The sequence below is a fragment of the Carcharhinus amblyrhynchos genome, chromosome 25, assembly GCF_965287045.1.
Source record: "Carcharhinus amblyrhynchos chromosome 25, sCarAmb.v2.hapA, whole genome shotgun sequence".
NCBI classification, from domain to species: domain Eukaryota; kingdom Metazoa; phylum Chordata; class Chondrichthyes; order Carcharhiniformes; family Carcharhinidae; genus Carcharhinus; species Carcharhinus amblyrhynchos.
In genome coordinates, this window is record NC_137348.1 from 27,737,175 (window position 1) to 27,765,079 (window position 27,905).

A 27,905-nucleotide genomic window follows, 5' to 3' on the forward strand; every position below is an offset into this window, starting at 1 on the left:
ACGGTGCCCAAAACTGCACACAGTACTCCAGCTGCGGTCGCACCAATGCCCTATACAGCTGCAGCAAGACCTCCCTACTTTTATATTCAATCCCCCTCGCTATGAAGGCCAGCATCCCATTTGCCTTCCTAACCACCTGCTGTACCTGCAAGCTGGGTTTTTGCGACCCATGCACAAGGACCCCGAGGTCCCTCTGCACTGTCGCCTGCTGCAGTTTTTCTCCACGTAAGTAATAATCCTTCCTACCGTTATTCCTACCAAAGTGGACCACCTCGCACTTGCCAACATTAAATTCCATTTGCCAGTTCCTGGCCCATTCGCCCAGCCTATCTAGATCCTTCTGCAGACTCTCCACACCCTCCGCGCAAAACTGGAGCAAAATCAGCTCTGAAATTGTCTGACATCGAGACACTAAAGATACTTAAAACATGTATGTCCCAATCAGTAACCGCAAGCTAGAAACTATTATTTTCTGTACTTTTATTGAACCCGAAAGGCATGCAGAAAGATTCAAATAAATTCTTTTCTGTGATAAGGAGTGTTTAAATGTGAAATTACAATACAAATTATCACTGGAATTTGTTCAGTTTGTTTCCTAATGTACAAAGTTGAATGATGTGATTTCATCATATTACATTTTGCTTCCGTCAGTGAGAAGGTACAAACTGTCCACCAATGAAGAAAGGTCCCATTGAAGGGATTGAACTGACATAATATAACATCATAAAATCTCTCAAATCTCAATAGCCTACAGTTACATTCCTTTATTGTACAAACCAACTCATAAAAATGGTAGCTGTATGGCTGTTCTTTGGCAAAATGGTTAATGTTTTGTTTGTGAGAGTAGCATTCAATCTCATTCGACTTTCATAATCTCGTGGTGCAAAGGATACATTTCACATACAGTCCAACAGCGCATATCACACCACAAGCAGTTCTGCCCAATGTCTCATTCTGAGAATGGAACTGTGTTTGCAAGGTTCAAATCAGGGCTGTTCGCTGTGGCAGAGTAAATTTGCAGCATGGGGAGTAATTGTTGGCCTCAAACATTAAAAATGAAAAAATGGCAATCATTTTATGGTTTTTGTTTGCCAATCACCTAAATTGTGATTAACACATGTCAAACTCAACCTAAGAAAATCAAAATGTATTTGAAGGTAGTTTCTCTTTTAATGATTATGGTAGCTCAAGTCTGCCTTGGCCAATCCCAGTCACTTCCACACTTGCATCTGTGAACTAATGGTTCATTGTTACATCTCTAAAAATATAATTTTCATTGGCAGGCTGTTAGCAATAGAATTTGTGATTCTTCCACCCACAATTACCATAATTCAATCACGGCATTTCTTGGCAGCACAGTTTCTGACAACTAGAAAAAAGTTCGTGAAAGAATGTTTGCAAAGTTATTCCATTCTATATTTGCAAATACTCTAAATCAGCACAGTACCATTTGTAAGTGATTGTGCCACGCAGCAGAGTGATATCATTCTCAATGTTTTCCCTCCTCAAACCAAACAGCATGGTGCTGAAAATATTTCTGCTGGTTGGGCAATCTACGGTAAGACTAGAAATTGGAACCAGTTTGGCCTTTCCAGGGTAAAGTTAGGAAATGTCTCCATGGCACTTTGGGACACACTTCCACAAATGGCATTTGATCATTTTAGATCTGATTTTTGGTAACCAATGGATTTGGAGCAAAGAGACCCGTATGAAGTTAGGCTACAAATCAGCCTTATTCTCGTTAAATGGCAGATAAAGGCTCTAATGACTTAAAATGGTTTACTCCTGTTCCTGTGTCCTTAAAGACAATGCATCTTTAAACCATGCACCAGACCTCTTCACGATCAATATCTAAAATGTCTAACGGTATTAAAAATCTGAACACAGTTGGGCCTCTGTGCCTTGAAAGATAAAGGTCTTTAAAAGTATGGTTTAAAAATGTATTATAAATTTTGCATAGAAACACAAAAATTGCACTGCAAATTATTTTGTGTTTTAAGTTGTGGCACGAGCCAAATGTACCATAAGCTACTTATAGGATAGTTCTGAGAACATACTTGGATAGTGGCAGATGAAAGATTAAGCAGGCTGCAATAATTGGATAGATTAAATTATTAGCGGGGGTGGGGTTGATTCTGCGGAAACAATGCAAGTATTCTGTCTGAGCTGCCCACTTGACATAAGGCTCTTGCATGTTTGGAACTTAGTGTACCATTGGTGCCAGCACCGTGGTCAGTCCACTAAGAATTTTACAAGTGAAATTAGAGCAACAGGAAAACAAACGCAGGCAGTATCGATAGGCACATATACAGTCCTGCCAAAGTTAACATTTTCTCAAGAGCAGGTTGTTCATGTTCAGCTAACTTTTCAGATGCAAAACTTTCTTGGAAATTGAAAGGATTACATTTATTTTTAATTCCAGATTTAATGTTTCCAATTGATGCAGTCATCAATGGTTTTTCAGTCTTCACTCAGCTGTTTGTTTAAAATTACAAAATATGGAAGCAAGCACAGTTCATATTATTAATCATTTGAGCTTGCAAATCTGTCTATGCACATACAGCCATTTTTGATATCTAACAACAGATTTGGTTCAGTTGCAGTCTGACATGACTTTTATTATATTACTTTCTAATTTAATCTCTGAGGTACAAGATGACACTTTTGAAATGTGCAATTCCAATTCTGGGAATCCTTGCACTTAGCCCATCTGTGTTGATTCACAAATCATTAGAATATGTCACTAGGCTAAATGAATTTGAGTGTATTTTGTATAATTTTAAACTTGATGCATAATTACATACAGGTTCATTTCACTGAGGAACTATAAGATTTGACTGTTCAAAGTGTGGTTTATATCCAGATGACATTAGTGGTGATGAGGGAGGGAGGTTTTTTTTTATTTATTCGTGGGACATGGGCATTGCTGGCTGGTCAGTATTTGTCACCCATCCCTAGTTGCTCAAGGGCAGTTGAGAGTCAACCACATTGTTGTGGCTCTGGAGCCACATATAGGGTAGACCAGATAAAGACAGCAGATTTCCTTCCTTAAAGGACAGTAGTGAACCAGATGGGTTTTTCTGACAATCAACAATGGTTTCACGGTCATCATCAATTAATTCCACATTTTTTTTAAATCAAATTCAAATTCCACGACCTACCATGGTGGGATTCAAACCCAGGTCCCTGATGCATTAGTTGAGTTTCTGAATTATTAGTTGAGTGCTAATATCATGAGGCTATCACCTGTCTGTGCAGTGGGAAAGTTTATTTTTCCTATGCCTGTGCAGAGGGAAGCAAATAATCAATGCAGTCATGTCTAATAATGTAACATCCGGAAAGAGGTGTATGGCACAATACTGAGAGGCCAATATTTCTTTTGCGTATTTCAGAGGTAATGCTCTTCAGGCAAGAACCCTTGTGTTTTCTCCATTTTCATGGAATTTGATCAAATCAAAATACTCACTAATACCTGAGGCATTAGGGTCTTGTATTACAAGTTTCAATTCAAATCATTCTGATGAGATGTCAACAGTTTTCCATTGTGTTAACCATATGTTTAACTGGTGTAAGTTATAAAATCAGTATTTTTTGATTCCTGTTGGTTTGAGAAACAAGATACTTGTGCTCTGTGCAATATCTTTAAATAGCACCTATTATTTACAGTCACCAAATCGGCATCAAGTAGAAAAGCCATGTGAATGAACGCATGCACACAAACACACGCACACAGAGTATGCAGAGCAATAGTCAAGGGAAAACTGGCATATGGCTTGTTTCGACATGCTTCCATGTGCAAAATTATGCAATGTGCCGATGGCATGATCTGGTCCATCAGTTTCTCAACAATCACCGCTGCAACGTAGCTTTGTGTTCTGGGTGAAGAGTTCCAGGAGGGCATCATTGGCACTTAATTAACGGGTATGCCAGAAAATACCCGATTCCAGCCCCTGCAATTACGCTTAGGAAGACCCATAAGTTGTAGGACATGGCACAAAGCATCAAAAAGTAGCTGAGGACCACCTGGATAACATGCAGAAGAGACTGCAGCGCATAGACCCATATCCACCTGCAATTATTTAATAACAATTAATGTAGAGTCACGGTAGTGTATCTGTACGTGGTTTTTTAAAAAAGATCTATTAAGATCTTTTTAATTAATTGTTTTAATATACAAGTTTGGGAAGTGAAATTAAATACAGGACAGCAATAAAAATCTTTATTACACGCACGCAGGCAGAACAGATCCATGGGAAACTGGTACTGTACAGTAAGTGCATCTGAAGACATCTGGTCTTTGACGAACTTTCCATGCATAAGATTTGGATCATTCTGGTAGTTAGCATAGGCCATTCCTGCACCCAAGGTAATAGGCCAACAGGGTTATGGGGAGAGGGCGGGAAAGTGGAACTGAGCCACGACAGATCAGCCATGATCTTATTGAATGGCGGGGCAGGCTCGAAGGGCTAGATGGCCTACTCCTGCTCCTATTTCTTATATTCTTATGTTCTTTAAAATGCCAACAGAAAATACAACTCTTGAGCCAAAGCCAACACCTGTGAGGAGAGGTTGGAGAAATTTGGTTTGTTCTCAGTGGAATGACGGAAGTTGAGGGGGGCGACCTGATAGAAGTCTACAAGATTGAGGGGCGTAGATCGAGTGGATAGTCAGAAGCTTTTTCCCAGGGTGGAAGAGTCAATTACTAGGGGGCACAGGTTTAAGGTGTGAGGGGCAAGGTTTGAAAGAGATGTACCAGGCAAGTTTTTTGTTTACACAGTGGGTGGTGAGTGCTTGGAACTCATTCCCAGGGGAGGTAGTGGAAGCAGGTACGATAGTGACTTTTAAGGTGCGTGTTGACAAATAAATGAATAGGATGGGACTAGTAGGATATGGTCGCTGGAAGGATAGAGGGCTTTAGATCAGTTGGGCACATAGTTGGTGCAGGCTTGGAGGGCCGAAGGGCCTGTCCCTATGCTGTAATTTTCTTTGTTCTTTGTTCAGTGTGTCCACCATGCACCTCTCCACTTCCTTAGTCATTTTGGTCTCCTCTACTAATCCCTACTGCCTTGAGGGCTGCAATCCATTTGACTCCTGCTCGGCACCAATTTCCGAGCCTACGTGTGACAGTTAACTTGAATTTTCTTGCTTCCCACCCGCACATACATGAAGATGTCAGGACTTCAGGATGATTTGTCAGTGACCAGAGTATATATCACACCAATAGATAGTTCACTTTATAACCTTGAGAATCAAAAACTGAAACAAATTATTCATTCACAGCCAATAAAGAGAGTTGGCATTTTGAAATGGACAGTTGATTTTACTGGAAACTTTTATGAGGGTAAAATGATACAACCATGTGTTGGGGAGAATCACCTCAAACAGCGAGACATGAAAGAAAGCAACTTGTGTCTTTACTGGTTAGAAATCAATGCCCGCCAAATTAAGTGTGCAGCAAAATCAAGTCTGCGTGATCAGAATCACTTTGGTGTAGTGGGTGGGTGGCATAGTGGATAGCACTGCTGCCCCGCAGCGCCAGGGACCTGGGTTCGATTGCCGGTTTGGGTCACTGTCTGTGCAAAATTTGTACGCTCTCCCCGTGTTGACGTGGGTTTCCTCCGGGTGCTCTGGTTTCCTCCCACAATCCCATGTGGATTCATGTGATTAGCCATGCTAAATTACCCCTTAGAGTCAGGGGACCAGTAGGGCATATACATGGGGTTAGGGCCTGAGTGGGATTGTTGTTGGTGCAGGCACAATGGGCTGAATGGCCTCCTCCTGCACTGTAGGGATTTTATGATTGAGTAATACTCTATTTTTAAAGTTGAGATGTTTAAAAAATATTTTGTTGGCAGATGCAATATGTGACATGATGGTATGATCAGACTGATGAAGCCAAACACAATCATAAATGGATCAGAATGGTAGGGAGGTGCAAGATTTTCTTACACTATAATCATAATAACATTGTAATATAATAACATTACAGCTTCTTTGCTTTCTATAACTTAAAAGGGGGAAATATTTGTTTGTGTACCACAGCTTTAAAAACGCTACTTTATAGTTTGATTATGGAGAGTGTTGAGACCGGGACTGGTCTTGCTCTTGCCAAATGCTGATAATGTACATACTTGCATCAAGAGTCACTGTATCGTGATCAGAAGTGGGGACCCTGGCATTTTTGGTAGTTTCCTGTCAAGTTTCCTTCCTCTGATTGCTGTGTAGTGATAGATGTTGCTTATGCATGTGCGTGGCAATATGTGAATCCACAATTAGACTGTTATGATTTACCTCTTGTCAAATAACCAACTAGTGCTTACCATGTAGACTCAAATATCAGAACAGTACCAAAGCATAATTAAGAAAAAAGTCAGGAACCAAACGGATCATTCAGCTTTAGCATTGTTACAATCCTATCTTAGGGTGCACAGAGCGTTGCTCCTTGAGTGAATTATGCCGAGCACTGACAGGATGTGGCAAGGATTCAGAGTAGGGCAAAACAAAAATGGTGGTTTAAAGTTCATTTAGTAGTATTAATTAATAGTCACAAGTAGGTTTACATTAATACTGCAATGAAGTTACTGTGAAAATCCCCTAGTCGCCACAGTCCAGCAGCTGCTAAGGTACACTGAGGGAGAATTTAGCCTGACCAATGCACCTAACTAGCACATCTTTCGGACTGGGGGAGGAAACCCACGCCGGCGCAGGAAGAACGTGCAGACTCCATAGAGACAGTGACCCAAGCCGGGAATCAAATCCCGGTCTCTGGTGCTGTGAGGCAGCAGTGCTAACCACTGCACCACCGTGCCGCTGGTGGTAAATGAGGTTGAAAAACAACTGCATCAAACTTAACCTAAATGAATGTCCTGAAAGCCTTAAACATGCAGACGAAGCTTTATCATTGAACCACAGAGACAGCGAATTGTTCCAACCTGTTGTTCAGTTAGGCTGCATGGTATTTTGGCTTGCTTAAACTGCTTGATGTAATTTTTAGTCAGACTCAGGATTTTGAACGATTTAACTCGAATGTTGATTCTATTTGCTTAATTTCGTAATTCAGTCCTGTCTCCATTTAATTACTCAGAATGTTTCTCATCTGTTCAAAGTCCCACATGCTCAGTTTAAATGGTGGCTTCACGTGTTACGGATTTTGCTTCCAAGTTAAGTTGTTCCCTTTATCCCAAATAAAGTTTAATTACAGTTATAATTGTGTTAACTGTACACGTGACTATGCCAATGCAAATTGTCATTGTTGCTGGACAAAGTGGCTCAGATAAAATTGCAGCAGTTTTTGTGACATTATCTGAAATCGTACTCCCTTGAAAGACAGTTTCATAATGATAGAGCACAAACTACAGATCTGGATCAATGGCACATTGCTATTATGAGAGTTCCCCATTTTTAATTGTGAAACCCAGTGGAAAGGCCACAGTACAGGACACTGACATTGTTGACAAATGAGAGGAGATAAGTTTAATTAAATTGTGGGAGCTCATACAATGATGGAGAGTGGAGATAGATGGGTGAGAGAAAATTTCCCTCCTCGCTTCTTTTATTGGTTACCCTGGTTGAGAGTGACATTATCACGTGTACGAATAGGTTTAAATTCTCTCCTGCCCAGCCTTTCACATCTCCCATAAATCTCACCTCAGAAACTCTCCTGCTATATCCTAACTTGCACCGTGTCCCAATCACCCATCACCATTATCCTCATTCATATTCATCCCACGAACATGGATCCAACAACATGGTTTTATGATTTTAAAGTTTGCTTCCTTGATTTGAAATCATTACGTCACTCCTCCCTCTCCCCTATAACCGCTTCCAAACCTACAACCCTCTGAGAGCTCTGCGCTCCTCGAATTCTGGCCTCCTGCCGGTCCTTGGTTTTCACTGTTCTACCATTAATGATGGTGCTTGGACTGTTAAGCTATGATACTCTGTTGTTCGACCATAGGGAGTGATCTTCAGTGTCCTGATCAATATTTATCCTTCAATCGAGCACCGCAGCAAGCTGTTTGTGATGGCTGGCTGTGCACTAATTGATTGCTTCATTTCCTACAGTGTTCACTGTTAAAAGGAACTAAACTGGCTGTCAACTGCTTTGGGACATCCCGAGGTCATCAAACCTTCAATACAAGTGCAAGTCTTTTTTTTCATGTCCTCTACCCCTCTACTCCTTTCAACAACAGTAACTTGTACTAACACCTTCAAAGCAACAAAGTCTCCTAAGATGATTCACAGGGACATTTTATATAAAATTTGACAATGAGCCACAAAAAAAAATACTAGGGCAGGTGACCAAAAGTCTGGTCAGAGAGGCAGGTTCTTAGGAGTATCTTTAAAAGAGCGAGAGATAGAAGATGGGTTCTAAGGAGGAAATACCAGAGCTTTGAGCCTCGACAGGAGAAGGCAAGGCAGCCGGTTTTGGAATGATTAAGAGTGGACATGCTCAAAAGGCCAGAACTGGAGAAGTGCAGATATCTAGCAGGGTTTTGGAGCTGAAGGAGGTTCCAGAGACATGAAGGAGTGAGGCTATGGAGGAACTTGGAAATGAGGAAGAGAATTTTAAAATTGCAGTATTGCTGAATCAGGGCCAACGTAGTCAGGAAGCACAGGGTGAATGAAGCTTGTTGCGAGTTAGGACATGGAGCAGAATTATGGAGAATGAAAAATGGAAGGCTGGTGAGGAGTGCCTTCAATTTTAGAGGTAACGAAGCCTTTACGACACCCTTGGAAATTTCCTTCTTTGACTGTCTAAATATTGTCTCTTAACATAGTCTTCAGAGGACTGGTGTCAAATTTAATTTGATTACACTATTACCAAAGATAACCACAAAGCAGAGAGGTGAGTAAGCAGACATTTTTCTAGAGAGGCTAGAAACCAGTGGTGAGAAAGCAGGTAGGTAAATTGTTCTATCTAATTGGGGAAAGGTCAATTTTAATGGCATCAGACAGGAACTTTCAAAAGTTAATTGGGGGAGTCTGTTGGCAGGCAAAGGACGTCTGGTAAGTGGGAGGCTTTCAAAAGCGAAGGGCAAGGCTGGTAGAGATAGGGAGCCCTGGATGACTCGGGATATTGAGGCCCTGGTCAAGAAGGAGGCGGCACATGACATGCCTAGGCAACTGGGATCAAGTGGATCCCTTGAAGAATATAGATGGTGTAGGAATAGAGTTAAGAGAGAAATCAGGAGGGTTGTTGGTTCTCTGTGTTTACTGTTTCTATGGGTTTAAGTTCCTCCATGCATTTATCATGAAAAGAATGATTTTGGAACTCAGATTAGGTTACCACAATTGAACAGGGATCAGAAGATGAATCACCAACAGAATGACAAGAAGGAATTAACACTGGGCATCAATTTACTCTTTGAATTCCAACAGAAACTATGTTCCCAAATAGGGAACAGGACAAAGAATAAACAATCACCTTTTTTGTAAGGAGTTTTGTGCCTTCGGACTTATAGGTAGCGTCTCTGCTGTTTCATCTTCGGTGTTTGGCGTTGCCTTCATCAGATCCAATATTTTCTTGTCCAGATTCACACTTTCCACTTTTAGGATTTCATAAAACACTGACATAAGTAGAAGAATCACCACCGTCAGCACCATTCCTTCAAGCACAAAAGAAAAACATTTGGTAGTTGACATCACCAAATCCATAAACAAGACACAGGATTCCTGAGCTACAAACAGTCGTACTTTGTGTTCATTCTTGTACAACTGAGTCTTCACGAGAGAAACATTTCACTTAAGGTTTTCAAAAGAAGTTGTTCGTTCTTTACCATCCTCCTGCCCTAAATGCTTCGGGAGATCTCTGATCCTTCAATTCTATTTTCTTGTGCATCACATTTTTAATTCCTACTCCGCTGATGTTTGTGCTGTCAGTTGCCCAGGCCCTGAACTCTAGAAGGGGATGGTGGTGTAGTCGTGTTGTCACTGGGTTCATAATCCAGAGACCCAGGGTAATACTCTGATGACTGGGGTTCAAATCCCACCGTGACAGATGAATACAATAAAAATCTGGAATTAAAGGGGAAGCAATGGCTTATTCGTATTATCACCAGACTATTAACCTAGAAACTCAGCTAATATTCTGAGGACCCAGGTTTGAATCCCACCACAGCAGGTGATAGAATTTGAATTCAATAAAAAATACCTGGAATTAAAAGTCTACTGCTGACTGTGAAACCATTGTCGGAGAAACTCATCTAGTTCACTAATGCCCTTGAGGAAAGGAAATCTGCTGCCCTTACTTGGTCTGGTCAGCATGTAACCTACAAGCGTGGTTGACTCTTAAATGCCCTCTGAACATGGGCAGCTGCAGATGGGCAATTCTGCCTTTAAGACCCTCTTATAAACCTATATCTGTGATGATGCCTTAGGTCATCTGTCCTAATATGTCCTTCTGTGGGTTAATTGGAATTGTATTTGACAATACGCACCACCCGCCTTCCCCCCCAACACATGAAACACTTTGGGGCATTTTTCAACATTGAAGCTGCTGGATAAATGCAACAGCATTGGCTTGAAGTATTAATTCTGTCTCTCCATGGATGCAGCCAGATCTGTTTGATATTCCCAGTAGTTTCTTTTGTGTTTTATGCAAAAGTTGATGTTGTAAAAGTAATAGGAAATGATCTTTGCTCGCAAACATTCAAGATACCACAACTCTTAAAAGACACACAACATTTAATGAAGCTACTGAACGTTCAGTGATGTAATGGAGAGAAAAAGTAAATGTTATCTCAATGTAACCCAGAAATCACTCAGCATGATCCCAGCATTCAAATGCTTAACAAGTCCACACAATGTTATATTATCCACTTTTCTAACAGGGGAATGACGATGTTAGGCTGTTACTTAACTAGCTCCCCAAATTTTGGCACAAGCCCCCAGACAAGGAAGATAGTGGAAGATTTGGTGATGGTAATGCCATTAAATGTCATGGAGCAATGGTTAGCATCACTCTTGTTGTAGGTCTGGCCTACTTGTGACTCCAGGTCCACAGCAAAGATTTTGATTTGATTTATTATTGGTACACAATGAAAAGTATTGTTTCTTCTGCACTATACAGTCAAAGCATACCATTCACAGAAAAGGAGATAGTGCAGAATATAGTGTTACAGTCATAACTAGGGTATAGAGAAAGATCAACTTAATGCAAGGTCGGTCCATTCAAAAGTCTGATTGACTCAAGAACAGCTTCTTCCCTGCTGCAATGTGGCAGACTCTTAACTGCCTGAAATGGCTGAGCAAGCTCCTCAGTTCAAGGTCAATTAGGGATGGGTAACAAATGCTGGTCCAGCCAGGAAAGCTCACTTCCCAGGAAAGGTACAATAAAATAATTCACTGCTGGGTCATTCCTAGCAGTGAACCTGCAGGAAGTCATTAGTTGAGAACACTGTCCATGTTCAACATTGGCACTCCATGTCCCTCTTCACTATCTCGGTTTGTGATTTTGTCTGACACGTTGCTGACAGTTCTTCAAGCACAGGCAACAATTCCCCCAGGCATATGTTAATGCAAAGAACAATCAAATAATGCTCAGTTTTAAAACTCTAATAGTTGCACATTCATCATTTCAACTGAAACTTGCTGTGAAAACCACATTCTGATCATTCAGGTAACTTTAATGAAATAAATAAACTTGTTGGTTTACAAGTAACTCACTAAAATGCTTTTCAATTCATATAAAGATGTGTGCAAGGTAATATAACAAGGGTCTATGTTATGATCGCTAGGTGTCTATCATTTGACTAAAAATTGGATAGTAAGGTTGCATTTTTGAATATTGCAGCATGAGAACACTGTTACAGAAATGATCAGCAATGCTGGACGTGACAGAATGTCTCATAGAATCATAGAATCTAGTGCAGTGCAGAAGTTGCCATTCAGCCCACCAAGTCTGCACTGACTCTAACTGAGTATCTTACTTGGGCCCTCTCCCTGTAACTCTACACATTTACCATGGCCCATCCATTTAACCTACATCATGTCAAGCTGGGTAATTTGTAATACATGCACATCTGTGTAGCGTCAGTTTGGCGTAATACCTATTCAGATTAGATTACAAAAAAGAAAAAAACTTGTGATTTTTGATTTGGTATTTCAAAAGCATTTACATTTTACCCCAGATTGAAATAATAATTCTTTTACGTTCTTAGTAGGGAAAGTTGGGAGACGCTGCGATGGAGAGCTGTCCAATTCTGTGAAATCATTTTGAATTAACTTGGAGAGATCTTGCCAGAGATCTCAAGAGCCTTTTGGGATAGAGACATCTCCCAAACTAAGATGTTACAGATCCATCAGAGGTAGGTTCAACAAAAGAAATAACCAACTGTACATTGTTTCCGAGTGTTATCTGATGGGGAGATATTTGATAGTGATGATGCTTATGGGTGGTTTCAATTATATTTCTGATTTATCAAACTGCTTGTAGTTTTATTATGCTGTAACTGTTATCTGTATTTGATGGATTGAGCCTAAGTAAAAACACAAAGCAGCCGGAATAATTTGAACCTGACTTGCCCAGTGGGAAACTGCCCAGATTTACTACAATGAAAAGCAAAATCAAGCAGGATGTAAATTATTGTCCATGCGTGGGATGTGGGTGTCAACGCCAAGGTCAACATTTGCTCATTCCCAACTGCCCACTGAGTGCAGTTAAGAGCCAAACCACACTGGTGTGGGTATGGAGTCACATGTAGGGAAGGCAGATTTCCTTCCATAAACAATATTGGTGAACCAGATAGATTTCTACAATAATCAGCAGTAGTTTCATGGTCACTATTACTGAGACTAGTTTTTGTTTTTAAATTCCACATTTATTAATAAATTGAATTTAATTTCCATCAGCTGCTAAGGTGAGATTCGGACCCATCTCCCCAGAGCATTAACCTGGGTGTCTGGGTTACTAGTCCACTGACACCACCCCAACACCATCACCTCCCGTTTTGGATGTTATTGATGACTGATGAGATTTCCTCCCTTGCCTGCTGGGGTTTGATTAGCCAGAGTTGGTTGATGGGATATTTCTGCCAATCAGCATAGTGCAGGAATGGTTTTGAGCTAATCAAGATGACGCTTTTGAGGTATGATATTCAATGGAGGTAAGACTTTTAATGATGTTGGTAAATTGTTACAGTGATTGACGTGGGTTAGCTGTTACACAGCTACTTGGTATTATTTCCATCGTTTGTTGGCTTTATTGGCCCAAACTGAGACAACAATCTCAGACCACCAAATTAGCAACCAACTACCATTCCCTTCTGCAAATCTGTAGGCTTTTCTGTTTTGTCCTTTCTAAAGTAGCCTGGGCTTGGTCACTTCCAATGCTTTTGCTGGGGCCTGCAGCAACAAATACCCATTGTAGAGAAACACAATGGTAGATTTACTTTGGATCCTAAAATAGATTCAGAAATTGTGCTCTTTTGAGTATAGAGTTTACACTGATGCTTGCATAGTGCTGTTCTAAACTGTTGCAATCGCATTGCCCATTATGCTCGGAATGTAGAACATCCTATGGCTAATTAATAAATGCATGGATATGCAGAAACATTGAAAAACTGAATATTTGGTTGCCAGTTCATTATGGAGCATTTATTTTCCTTATGAAAATAGAAGAACTTCAGAGGCAATTTTCTAAGGTACTCTGGCGATTGGAAAAATTATATTAGATTCCTAACAATGACACCACTACAGAGATTCTTTCTAAGCAGCAGGGAGTAAATTTTTCCTTTAAAGCTACTTCCAAATGCTGATTAGCTGTCCAATTATGACCAATATTGTTCCTCATTTTTTTACAAACTCACGTACAAAATTATCACCTTCTGTCTTCACGGAGGAGGACGTGAATAATTTGCCGGTGTTAGCGATGGAAAGGTGGTAGGACTGGAGGGTCTTAATGACATTACTGTTACTAGAGAGGCAGTGCTCGACAGACTGGAGGGGCTGATTGTGGACAAGTCCCCAGGACTGGATGGAATGCATCCGAGGGTTCTGAAAGAAATGGCGGAGGTGATAGTGGATGCCTTGGTGGTTATTTTCCAGACGTCGCTGGATTCCGGGGAAGTGCCGGAAGATTGGAAAACGGCTAATGTTACGCCGTTGTTTAAGAAGGGTGCCAGGCAAAAGGCGGGGAATTATAGGCCGGTTAGTTTAACGTCTGTGGTAGGTGAAATGTTAGAATCTGTCATTAAGGAGGAAATTGCGAGGCATCTTGAAGGGAATTGCTTGATAGAGCAGACGCAGCACGGTTTCGTTAAAGGGAAGTCGTGTCTGACAAATTTACTGGAGTTCTATGAGGATGTGTCTAGGGCGGTGGATAGAGGAGAGCCGATGGATGTGGTCTTTCTAGATTTTCAGAAGGCGTTTGACAAAGTACCTCACGAGGTTATTGCAGAAGGTCGAAGGACATGGAGTTGGGGGTAGGGTGTTAGCGTGGATAGAGGATTGGTTGTCAAATAGGAGGCAGAGAGTGGGGGTCAACGAGTGCTATTCGGATTGGCGGATGGTGACTAGTGGAGTGCCCCAGGGGTCGGTGCTGGGGCCTCAGCTTTTTACCATTTATAGAGATGATCTGGAGAGGGAACCGAGTGTAGGGTGTCGAAATTTGCTGATGACACCAAGATTGAGGGAACGGCAAATTGTGCGGAGGGTGTGGAGAGTCTGCAGAAGGATCTAGATAGGCTGGGCGAATGGGCCAGGAAATGGCAAATGGAATTTAATGTTGGCGAGTGTGAGGTGGTCCACTTTGGTAGGAAGAATGGTAGGAAGGACTATTACTTACGGGGTGAAAAACTGCAGCAGGCGACGGTGCAGAGGGACCTCGGGGTCCTTGTGCATGAGTCGCAAAAACCCAGCTTGCAGGTGCAGCAGGTGGTCAGGAAGGCGAATGGGATGCTGGCCTTCATAGTGAGGGGGATTGAATATAAAAGTAGGGAGGTCTTGCTGCAGCTGTATAGGGCATTGGTGAGGCCGCAGCTGGAGTACTGTGTGCAGTTTTGGGCGCCGCACCTGCGCAAAGATATTTTGGCCTTGGAGGGAGTGCAGAGGAGGTTTACTAGGCTGATACCGGAGTTGAGGGGGTTGAGCTATAAGGAGAGGCTGAATAAACTGGGCTTGTACTCGTTAGAGTTTAGAAGAATGAGGGGAGATCTCGCTGAGACGTATAAGATGATGAATGGGATGGACAGGATAGAGGTGGAGAGACTCTTCCCGCTCAAAAAAGACAGTAGGACTAGGGGGCACAGCCTCAAGATAAAAGGGGGGCGGTTTAGAACGGAGTTGAGGAGGAACTTCTTCACTCAAAGGGTGGTGAATCTCTGGAATTCTCTGCCCGTTGAAGTGGTGGAGGCTGCCTCGCTAAATATTTTTAAGACGCGGGTTGATGGGTTTTTGATAAGAGAGGGGATTAAGGGTTATGGGGAGAAAGCGGGAAAGTGGAACTGAGCAGCGACAGATCAGCCATGATCTTATTGAATGGCGGGGCAGGCTCGAAGGGCTAGATGGCCTACTCCTGCTCCTATTTCTTATGTTCTTATGAAATCTCATTAGGACCACTTTCATTATTTGTGGAACATTGTTTGCTTTTTTGAATTATAACAAAATGTTTGACATTTGTCCAACTGCTACAGTTTAACCTCAGTGATCAAATCTATATTATAACATTCTTCCTTTCCATTGCTTATTGTCCGACAGATCACCAACATTTCAAAACTTGTTACCTACCAGAATACTTTTGCGTAAACATAAATGGGAACGAGTGCAGAAAAGATTTACTAGGATGCTACCTGGACTTGATGCTTTGAGTTATAAGGACAGGCTGAATAGACTGGGACTTTTTTTCCCTGGAGTGTAGAAAGCTTAGGGGTGATCTTATAGCAGTCTATAAAATAATGAAGGGCATTGTTGAGGTAGCTAGTCGACATCTTCTCCCAAAGGTAGGGGAATCCAAAACTAGAGGACATGGGTTTAAATGAGAGGAGAAAAATATAAAAGGTCCAGAGGGACAATTTTTTCACTCAGTGGATGGCAGGTGTCTGGAACAAGCTGCCAGAGGCAATAATAGAGGTGGGAACAATTTTGTCTTTTTAAAAAAGTGTTTAGTCAGTTACATGAGTAAGATGGCTATTGAGAGATATGAGCCAAATACAGCAATTAGGACGAGCTCAGTGGTAAAAGATGGACGATATGGATAAGTTGGGCTGAAGGGCCTGTTTCCATGTTGTAAACCTCTATGACTCTGAGTGTAATGATTAATCCAGTTTACTTCATTCTGCTGGGCAATCAGATAACCGTTACTTTGAAGTGAGTTCTTAACTGCCCCCAGTTTAAGTTCCGAGCTCTTTAAATCCTTGGTCCACTCGATCTAGATTTAGCTGCACAAATGATCTATGCCACTCAGTAAGAAGTGTAGCTAACTTGCTGCTAGCTAGCTAAGCCAAACACAACAAGCTACACCATAAACTCAACGGAGATTTTTAGTTGCTAAAATATTAAAGTTTTAACAACTAACAATTCACTAGTAAAAATATGGAGCAATATTTATCAAGTAACCAGCTATATGTTTCGCGGCGGTGGGAAGCAGCTCACTGTTGCCCAGCTACGGGATCTTCTAGTCCCACCATTGTCAATGGGGCTTCTTACTGGATGCACCCCTCGCTGCCAGGAAACCCATGGAGGGGGTGGGACCAGAAGATTCTGCCAGCGTGAGTGGCCGGAAAGTCCAACTAAGAAGCTTTATAAGGTCAATTAAATGACTGGCCAAAATAATGCTTTAGTTTTGGGTACCACAATCTGTTAAGATTTTTACTAAGCCCTGAAGCCATAATCCAAAGTTAACATTGGAAGCACTGACTCTTTGACTCTTAATTATAACCAAGCAACTCTGTGTATCTGTATGCATTTTTCTTGATTCATTTATGGGATATGGGTGTTGTTGGCTAGGCCCAGCATTCACTGCCCATCCCTAGTCGTCCTTGAACAGGTAGTGGTGAGCTTCCATCTCAAATCGTTGCTGTCCCTGAGGTGTAGGTATGTCTGCAGTGCTGTTAGAGAGGGAGTTTGAGGAATTTGACCTAGTGACAGTGAAAGAATAGCAATATATTTCAAAAGAGAATAGTGTGTGACTTGGAGGGGAAACTCCAGGTGGTACCTGCTGTAGATGGTACACAAAACTGCCACTGTTCTTCGGTGGAAGAGGGACTGAATGTTTGTGCAAGGGGTAGCAATCAAGCGGGATGCCTTGTCCTGAATGGTGTCAAGTATCTTGAGTGTTGGAGCTGCACTCATCCAGGCAAGTAGAGAGTGTTCCATTACAGTCTTGACTTGTGACTTGTAGATGGCAAACAGGCTTTGGGGAATCAGGTGGTAAGTTACTTGCACAGGACTCCTACTCTTTTTGACCAGTCACAGAATTTATATGGCTAGCCCAGTTCAGTTTCTGGTCAATGGTAACCCACATGATGTTGATAGTTGGGGATTCATTGATGGTGATGCCATTAAATGTCAAGGGGCAGTGGTTAGATCCTCTCTTGTTGGAGCTGATCATTCATGCCAAACAAGTGTCAGGCAATGTTACTTGCCACTTGTCAGTCCAAGCCAGGATATTGTCCAGGCCTTGCTGTATTTGGGCATGGACTGCTTCAGCATCCAAGGAGTCACAAATGACATTGAACATTGTGTGCAGTCATCAGCAAACATCCCCACTTCTGATCTTATGATGGGAGGAAGGTCATTGATGAAGCAGCTAAAGATGGTTGGATCTAGGACACTACCCTGAGGAAGTCCTACAGTGATTTCCTGGAACTGAGATGATTGACCCCCAATTGCCACAACCATCTTCCTTTGTGCCAGGTATGACTCCACTGAGTGCAGGGTTTTCCCCATGATTCTCACTGACTCCAACTTTGTTGGGGCTCCTTGGTCAAATGCTGTTCTGATATCAAATTCAGCTGGTTTGTCCATGTTTAAACCAATGCTTTAATGAGGTCAGGAGCTGAGTGACCCTGGTGAAACCCAAAATGAGCATCTGTAAGCAGGCTATTACTGAGTAAATGCTGCTTGATGGCACTGTTGATGACTCCTTTCATCACTTCATTGATGATCAAGAGTAGACTGATGGGGCTGGGTAATTGGCCGGTTGGATTTGTCCTGATTCTTGTTTACAGGATGTTCCTGGGTTATTTTCCACAATGCGAGATAGATGCCAGTGGTTTAGCTGTACTGGAACAGCTTGGCTAAGAGTGTGGCATGTTCTGCAGCATGAGTCTTCAGTACTATTGCCTGGAATATTGTCAGGGTTTATAGTCTTTGCAGCATCCAATGCCTTCAGCAGTTTCTTGCTATCACATGGAGTGAATTAGCTGAAGATGGCCATATGTGAACTGGCAACCTTGGGAGGAAGCCAAGATGACTCTTTCAATTGGCACTTCAGGCCAATGATGATTGCAAATCCTTCGGTTTTATCTTTTGCTCTGATGTGCTGGGCTCTTCCATCTTTGAGGATGGGGATATTTGCGAAGCCTCCTCCTCCAGTGAGTTGTTAAACTGTCTACCAACTTTCACAGCTGGATGTAGCAGGACTGCAGGGGTTAGATCTGATCTCTTGGTTGTGGGAATGCTCAGCTCTGTCTATTACTTGTTGCTTATGCTGCTTGGCACGCAATTGGTCCTGTTTTGTAGCTTCAGGTTGACACCAATTTAGTAATAAGTGGTGTGTGAAGGATAACGGTTTGGCATCCAGTTACATATTGCAATAAACAAGTTGCATCATCACATTTAGGCTGTATAAACAAGTTGTTCCTTGAATCTTCTACACATTATTATTTAAATCTACATTTTTGGGACAATATATTTAAGTAGCACGCTCTCATGCTGTTGTAAATGTCGCAGAATGTACTCCAACACTGTGCTGACAGTAGCAGAGATGTTATTCTCCTGATCGAGTATATTAAATAGAAGAAATTAAACCTGTGCTAACTTGACGGCCGGTAGGTTAACTTTATTTGGGTCACCAAAAAAATCGCCATTTTCTCCCGACAAGAATCAGCCTAATGGACAAGACAATTAGTAACAGGACAAAGGCAGATGTTGAATGGAAGCTTTGAGGAAGCTTTCCCACCAGGCATTAGATAATATTACACTAACAAAACAATATTTGCAGATGAGGAATGGAATTCACCTCGCTGCGTCTCAGAAAATGAGCTAGAGTGGGTAGTGCTAGATGTAAACCATAGCTCAACAACACTCTCGCCTCCAGCTGGAATGTTCTTGGCTCAAGTCCCAGGACACAGAATAAAGCACCAAACCCATGTTAATCTCTAGTGCGATAAGGAATGCTGCACTGTCAGGGGTGCTGCTTTTTGAGCAAGACATCAAACAACACTATGTCTACACACTCAAAGTAGACATGGCACTATTATGAAGCAGATTGTTCATTATCGATTTGCTGTGTGTGGAGTTTTTTTATGTGCAAATTGGTTGCCGCATTTCCAACAATGTAACAGTGACTACACTTCAGAAAGTACTCCATTGGCTGTAAAGCACTTTGGGACACACTGAAGTCATGAAAGACACTATATAAATGCAGGTCTTCGTTTTTGCTTCATTAAAGGAAAAATAATTATATTTAAATACATGCAATGGCAAATCAATAAAATGTATAGTACATTCATGAGAATTAAAACACAGTTTTGAAAAATATAATTTTAGAACTTTTGTGTTTTCCAAAACTTAGAAAAAGGTAAACACAAATTTTTTTTTTTCAGAAGAGCCTTTTGCAATGAGTAAATTCTGTACCTGCAACAGAGTGAACATTCCAGAAGTCAAATAGTAGTATCACTTGGTCAGACACAAAAAAATGCATCTGTAACACAAAAGAATAGGTAAATTCCATTAGTTAGCTGTATGTAAAATTTAGCAAATTTTGTCTTCAATGCTTTTTATGATAGGTATACTTTCCCAGGCATATTAGTGGAGGGGGCCACATTTTGTCTTTGATCACAATGTGAAATACTTATACCAAGAAGTGCAATGTTTCTAATTCCAAAGACGAATTACATTTGTTCTGAATGATGTTTGTGCTAGCTAAATGCATCAAGGATGCTGGGATCTCCACTACTATTAACATGGATACAAAGAAACATGTTCTCCTGCAGCTGACCAATTCTCTTGAATTGTATTCACTGTATTCAGCTTGACTTGTGCTCACCTTCACATCATGCAGAAGGGCCGGTGAAAGAAATGTGTGCCATTTGTGTTTTAAGTGGATATTTGCCAACGCCATACATGGTGGCATATGTACAACCATTTTCCAACAGGACTTTGACATGGTGGAAAGAGAAACTTAAACAGTCAAAAAGCCAATTATCTGGAAAGCAAAACAGTTGTGGCAGGATTTTTTTCATAGTGTTGGCCATGTTGTAGGGTATTGGTTACAGTTTGGTAGACTGAAGAAGTCTTTGTAGTCATCTCTAGGTCTTTATTGACTCTAAGAACTATTAACAAATATAGGGTTAAGGACATAAGGCTATTTCCACGCTTGCTGATATATATGGATTTGTCCTGCACTCAACTGACCCTAGATGTGGGTCATGTGATCTTATATTACAGTGCACCTGCATTAGACACTAGACACTTATACTATAGGCTATAGTTTTTACTTTAGTCTTTGAAAGTACCCACCACAACCTTTGACTGTTTAGGCTCACATTCTATTCCTAACTGCGCAAAACCAAAATATGAACTCTAAGATATAGAACGCTGCCAAATCTATATCAGAATTACAAACACTTTCCTGTTTCATGAACAGACAAGGTAATGGTTAGATTGAATTAGCTCTACAAAAGGGTTCTTTAATAGGAATCAGGGCAGGTTGAGTGGGCAGTTACTAAGCATGTAGTATCCTTAGTTTTATTAGCAGGGGCATTCAGTACACAAGGAGGTCACTTTGAATTTTTATATGACACTGCTTAGGCCTCATCTGGAGCACTGTACCCAATTGTTGGCACCATACTTGAGGAAGAATGTAAAACATTGGTGAAAGTACAGAGGAGATTCACAAGAGTGATTCTAGGAATAAACAACTATAGCTATGAGCATAGAGTGGAGAGATTGGGATCAATTTTTTTGGAGAAAAGACTGAGAGGAGACTTGATAGAAGTATTCAAGATCCTGAGAGGTACAGGCAGGGCGTATAGTGACAAACTGTTCCCACTCAAGAACAAAAGGGCCCAGATTCAAAATAATGGACAAAAGAAGTAGAAGCGTTAGAAGGAAAAAAAAATCACCAGACGGTGATTGGCATTGGAATGAATTTCCTGAGAAGATTGAGATACTTAAAAGAAAATTGGAATGCCATCTAAAATGGAAGATGCGCATTGTTATGGAGATGAGGCAGGGAGTTGGACTGGGTGGATTTCTCTTTAAGAACCAGTGCAGACTCGATGGGCTGAATGGTCTCCTGTACTGTAAAGATTCTGAGATCTTCCAGTTCTGGTGGAAGACCTGAAATGTTAGTTTTACTCTCTTACAGGTGAATTGACTAACTTGCTGAATATTTGTAGCTTCCATTTCAGGTTTCCAGAATTTACAGTATGTTGCATCTGTGTAAATGAATTGGTTTTTGTGTACTCTTCAAGGGCGAAACTTTTCCACAGATAGGAAACTTGACTTACTTTAATAACGCTATAGCTTTAAAAGAGACTTAAAATGAAGTTTGCTCGTACAAAAACTACAACAGCTTGATGCATCTTTTGTATAATAAAATGTCCCTAGGCAGAAACATTATTTAAAAAATACAGCTCCAAGCCTTGTAAAGAGATAATGGGAGAGATGGGCAAAGGTTAGCCAAAGAGCTAGATTTTAAAGGGCATGAATGGAAAAAAGTGAGGGAGAGAGGAGCTGAGGATTAAGCAGGAAATTCCAGAATTTGGGCCCAGGCACCTAGAAGAAAGGTCACTGTAATAGGTCTTCGAAGGCAGAAGTTCATTCACCACAATCCGTTTATTTACAAATCCAGCAGCAGTACACAGAGTGCTATCACCTTCAGGAGTGCCAGAAGAACTCTGGATTAAATACAAGGAAAAGACTCCCTGATTGACTCTGTAATCGGGGGAATTCATATTCCAATAGGCCAACCTCAACGGCCTGATGATTGTCATTACAACCACCAATGATAGTGGTTAAAATCAGAGATGATTCGGAGGCCAGAATTAGAGGAGCGCAGGTTTGTAGGGTCTGGACCAGATTAGAGATAGGGAAGGGCAAGGCCACAGAAAAATTTGAAATCACGATTTTTTTTGAATCAGAGGCTTTGCTTAACCAGAAATCAGGAGAAAAGTTGGCCAATGTTCTGGAGGTGGAAATGAATAATGATAGTGCGGATATCAGGTGGGAAGATTAGGGTCAAATATGACACCAAGATTGTGAACCACTTAGTTCAGCGGCAGACAATTGCCAGGGTGAAGGATAGAATCAACAGCTAGGGAGTGCAGTTTGTGGTGAGAACTGAATACATTGGTTTCAGACTTCCCAAAATTTGCCCCTTAATGTTCATAGATATATAGGTTGGTGGATTGGCCATGATAAATGTGTGGGATTACAGGATAGGGCAGGGGAGAGGGCCTGGGTAAGATCTCTGTCAGAGAGTCAGTGCAGACTCGATGGGCCTACTTTTGCACTGTAGGGATTCTACAAATATTTAGTTTACTGGAAATTTCAGCTCATCCCGTACTGGATGTCAGACAAGCAGCCTGATAACATAGTGTTGTGAACAGCACTGGTGAGGTAAAACTGGGTATCTTCACCATTCAGATGGAAGTTGACCTTACGGTTTTGTATGATGTCAGTGAGAGCCAGAATGTAGATAAGAAATAGGAGGGAGGCTAAGGATAGATCCTTAGCAGACACCAGCAGTAATTATGTGTGTGTGTGTGTGTGTGTGTGTGTGTCTGCGTGGGGGGGGAGGTGGGGGCAAGAAAAGCCATCACAAGTGGTTCTCTGGCTCCGATTAAATAGATAAGTGTAGGATCCAGTGAGTGACACATGGGAGGCAGTTGGTATGATCAACCATGTCAAAGGCTACAGACAGGTTGAGAAGGAGGGATAATTTACCCTCAGTCACATGATGTCATTTGTGATTTTGATATGAGCCGCTTCAGTATTTTGGCAGGGCAGAAGCAGAATCGCAGAATCATAGAATCCCTACACTGCAGGAGGAAGTCATTTGGCCCATTGAATCTGCACCATCTGTCCAACAGAAACCTTACCCTGTGACAATGTGTTCAAGGAGTTTGGAGAGGAAAAGGAGGTTGCCAGTGGGGCAGTTGTCTGCCAGGGTTATTTTTTTTCAGGAGAAGTGTAATGATGGCAGATTTGAAGGAGAGGGATCCTGTGGTGAAAGAGAATTGTTAATATTATCGGCTAATCTGACAGCCAGTAAGAAAAAAACATATTACATAACTAATATAGAGATTAGCATAGCACAGCATTGCAAAATGGATTTTTATGGAGAGTGTCTTCAATATTTAACATTGTAGATTACAGATTAAATAAGTAGGAACAAAACATTCCCCTGCAGTTTCCCCTTGCATCTGATTTGATCACATGATACTCATGAGAGGCTGAATGTTTCTCATAAGAGGAATCCACTTCCCCAAAAAAAATCATAAATAGGGAGGATTACGCAAACACAGAAAATTAAATGCATCTATAATTCCAGGGATAGTTGTGTGGCATGATCTCAATATCTGTAAACATTAAGTCATGAGGCAACATACTTTAATTTTACAGAACTATGACGTATGTGGTCAATAAGGTGGGATACCTTTTGTGGAGAAAGAATATTATTATTATAACGTTGTTTTTTAATCTTTTGATTTATTATTTTCACAGTGAAAAATATTGTTTCTTGCACGCTATACAGACAAAGCATACAGTTCATAGAGAAGGAAACGAGAGAGTGCAGAATATAGTGTTACAGTAATAGCTAGGGTGTAGAGAAAGATCAACGTAATGCAAGGTAAGTCCATTCAAAAGTCTGATGGCAGCAGGGGAAGAAGCTGTTCTTGAGTCAGTTGGTATGTGATGTCAGACTTTTGTGTCTTTTTCCCGCCGGAACAAGGTGGAAGAGAGAACGTCCAGGGTGCGTGGGGTTAAGCTGGCTGCTTTGCCGAGGCAACGGGAAGTGTGGACAGTCAATGGATGGGAGGCTGGTTTGTGTGACGGATTGGGCGACATTCATGACCTTTTGTAGTTCTTTGTGGTCTTGGGCAGAGCAGGAACCATACCAAACTGTGATACAACCAGAAAGTGCCAGCAATGACCATCTCTAATTCATCACCACCTTCCAAGCCACTGTGGGCGGTGGCATGGTGACACAATGGTTAGCACTGCTGCCTCACAGCGCCAGGGACCTGGGTTCGATTCCTGTCTTGGGTCACTGTTTGTGTGGAGTTTGTACATTCTCCCCATGTCAGTATGGATTTGTTTCAGGTGACCCAATTTCCTCTCTCAGTCCAAAGATGTGCAGGTTAGGTGGATTGGCCCTGCTAAATTGCCCCTTAGCATCAGGGGGACTAGTTAGGGTAAATGCATGGGGTTATGGGGATAGGGCCTGGGTGGGATTGGGACCTGTGCAGACTTGTTGGGCCAAATGGTGTCCTTCTGCACTGTAGGGATTTTATCCTATTGCATTTACCATCCTGACTTGCACATATATCACCGCTCCTTCACTATAGCTGGGTCAAAATCCTGGCACTTCATCCCTATAGCACAGTGGGTTTACCCACACCTCAGGGACTGCAGCAGCTCAAGAAGGGAGCTCATCACCACCTTCTGAAAATCAACTAGATTAATGCTGATCTAACCCACATTCTGTAAACGAATAAAATAAAACATGAAACTGTGAAAGTGACGCCAAGAACCTAATGCACTCCAACAACATGGGGACAATAACAGTTTGCATATATATGAAGATCATTCCCAAGCACTTTTAATAATTAATAAGTAAATGTCAAACCAAAGAGAGAGATTCTAGAAGTGGTACCAAGACTTTAATCACAGAGGTCTTGGAGGAAGATGGAGAGGTGTAGGGACAGATGCTCTTTGGAATTCCCCCTGGGGGGGGGGGGGCTCTTTTCCTGCACTGCCCTCCACTCCTCCAGGGCCCTTTGTGAAATCCACTTCCAAGATATGATCAGCTCTCCCAATGTGGCGATGCCCATTTCCCTAATACAAGTTGACATTATTGCAGCTGCCTTGTTTCTTCACATTGACCGTCACCAGAACAAGGCAGCACAGTGGTTAGCATTGTTGCCTCTCAACACCAGGGACCCGGTTCGATTCCCAGCTTGGGTCACTGTCTGTGTGGAGTTTGCATGTTTTCCTTGTGTCTGCATGGGTTTCCTCCAGGTGCTCTGGTTTCCTCCCACAGTCCAAAGGTGTGCCAGTTAGATGGATTGGCCATGCTAAATTGCCCCTAAGTGTCAGGGGCACTAGCTAGGGTAAATACTTGTGGTTACAGGGATTGGGCCTGATGGGATTGTGGTCGGTGTAGACCCTTCTGCACTGTATGATTCTAAGGAGTTGAATTGACCAAAGGGTTATGGTTGTCCTCTTGTCTTTTCTAGAGCTGTGTCTGAGCGATTGGCCTGTTCACTGGAGTGTATGATCTGCGTGGGGGCTGAGCCAGAGGACGCGCTGGGGAAAGGCTCTTCTTTCCTCTCACACCTGGCAGAACACGTGCATCAGTGAATCTACAGGATCCGAGCAGCTCCAGCCCTCTCCGCCCCACAGCAGGTGGGAAGCAGCCGCCTTTAGGTTTTGTATAACAGCTGTGAAGCGTGTGCGAGAACCCAGCTCGGGAGCAGCTTGCATTCAGCGCAGTAAACATGCCAATCCTGAATCAACAGCCTTCACAGCAAACATTAGCAACAGCCACACACCGGCTAACCGCAATGCTAGCCTCGGGTGGCAATTTACAAGCAAAGTTCCAGCCTTTATGGTTTTAGCTGTAAGTCAACGCGGATCATTCCACATAACTCGTGTCACTGTCTCACTATGTGGTTTTACAGCAAAGGCAAAACTGCCTCTGATTAGTTCAAAAGCGAATACGAACGCACACGAGTCATAGAATGGTTACATACAGGGTGGATGAAGGCCATTCGGCCCGTCTGGTTCGTGCTAGCTCCCGGTAAGACTAACTCAGTTGGTCCCGCTGGCCCTCATCTGCAATTTTTTTAATTCAAATACGTTTGGTTGAATCCTTCAACAGGCTCCGAATCTCGGGCAGTATATCCCAGATCCTAACCACTGATTCCTCTGAAAACATTGTACCTCAAGCTGCTTCTTTTGCCAATCAGTTTATACTCTTGTCCATTTGGTTCTGGACCCTTTTACCAATGGAATCGGCTTGTAGAATTCCTACAGTGAGGAAGGAGGCCATTCAGCCCCTCGAGTCTACACTGACCCTCCGATAGAGCATCTTATCCAAGCCCCCTCACTCTATCCCTTTAACCCCGTGTAATTACCCCACCAGTCTCCCCAACCTACACACCTTGGGACTATGATGTGGAGATGCCGGCGTTGGATTGGAGTGGGCACAATAAGAAGTCTCTCAACACCAGGTTAAAGTCCAACAGGTTATATCAGACTTCTTACCGTATCTTGGGACTATAAGGGACTTTTTTTTCAGCATTGTCAATTCACCTAATCTGCAGGTTTTAGACTCCCCATGATTTTGATCACCTCTCTCGTGACTCCTCTGTGCCTTTTCTCTTACAAGCATCATTCCATCTTCAATCCGCCCACCTAAGCAAGTCCTTGATCCCTGGGATCATTCCTGTGAACCTTTCAGTACCCATTTCTTTTTACATCCTTCCTAAGACATGGTTCTTGGAATTAGACACAATATAACAATCTAAGTCCAATTCTCATTATAACTTCTTTTGTCTTTGTCCCCCATGCCTCTATGTATAAAAGGCAGGAGACCGTATTCCTTTGGAACACCTCTCCACCCTCCCTGCCATCATCAGGGATTTAAACACACGCATACAGTCCAGGGGGCTATGTGTTCCTGCATTCCTTTAGATCTGTATCCACCCTTTGAACTGTATTGAGCTGAAAAAGTATACTTTCAAACCTCACTTCAATATGACAGCAGTCGAGTTTTTCTGATTGTAAACTAAACTGTTGCAATTATTAAAGATTTTAAGATTAGAAATCTTGAATTCCAGGAGGCAGCTTGTTTCATGACTCACACCCCTCAGAAAGTAACTTTCAATATGTATCGAATTTGGTTCATGCTGTCTGCATACAGTACTTGCTGCTGGAGGAATTATGTATAACTTCAGAAACCACCCAACAAGACCCAATTCGCAATACCGTAGACGCACATCACACAGCAGCAAATTTGTTGGTTCCATCTGTGTGATTTTGTCAAATGATCATAAGCAGTCCTATAGTCGCCATGTCTGCAGTTCCAAAATAATAGAATTAATCCCGTGGCAGTCACATTGGGTCGGGAGCTCCTCAGATATTTGGACACTGAGGAAGCTTTTACTGACACAGATGACTATCTACTTCAAGTCACCTATGTATTTCTTCACATTCCTGCGGATTTGAGTACGCTACTTACAGGCATCATGTTTGTTTTTACAATTGTTCTGTATTTTCTGGAGGTCTGCAGGATGTAAACGGCGGGCAGTCCTTTGCAAGCACGTAAGCCAGTCCAGTTCTGCAGAAATAACTTTTTTCGTCCCCGTCGCTTTTGGTGCCTATTGGGCTGACTGAGACTGTTGATCTGTCACAATGAAACTAACTGCATCATCTGATGCTCCTCCTCTGAGTGCACCCTAAAACTGGGAGTTGTAGTTCTCCCCAATCCGGAAGCATTCACTGGACAGATT

At 42.0% G+C, this 27,905-nt stretch overlaps 1 protein-coding gene across 1 annotated transcript; it reads right to left on the reverse strand.

The window, feature by feature from the left end:
* Positions 1 to 478: 478 nt before the first annotated feature.
* Positions 479 to 27,836, reverse strand: slc31a2 (solute carrier family 31 member 2). Its single transcript, XM_080212197.1, has 4 exons — positions 27,635 to 27,836; positions 19,798 to 19,864; positions 9,428 to 9,608; positions 479 to 4,069 (listed from the first exon to the last, which is right to left on the reverse strand). The coding sequence occupies exons 1-4, from the start codon at positions 27,641 to 27,643 to the stop codon at positions 3,901 to 3,903; spliced, it is 426 nt and encodes a 141-aa protein (XP_080068323.1). The 5' UTR covers positions 27,644 to 27,836; the 3' UTR covers positions 479 to 3,900.
* Positions 27,837 to 27,905: the final 69 nt, after the last annotated feature.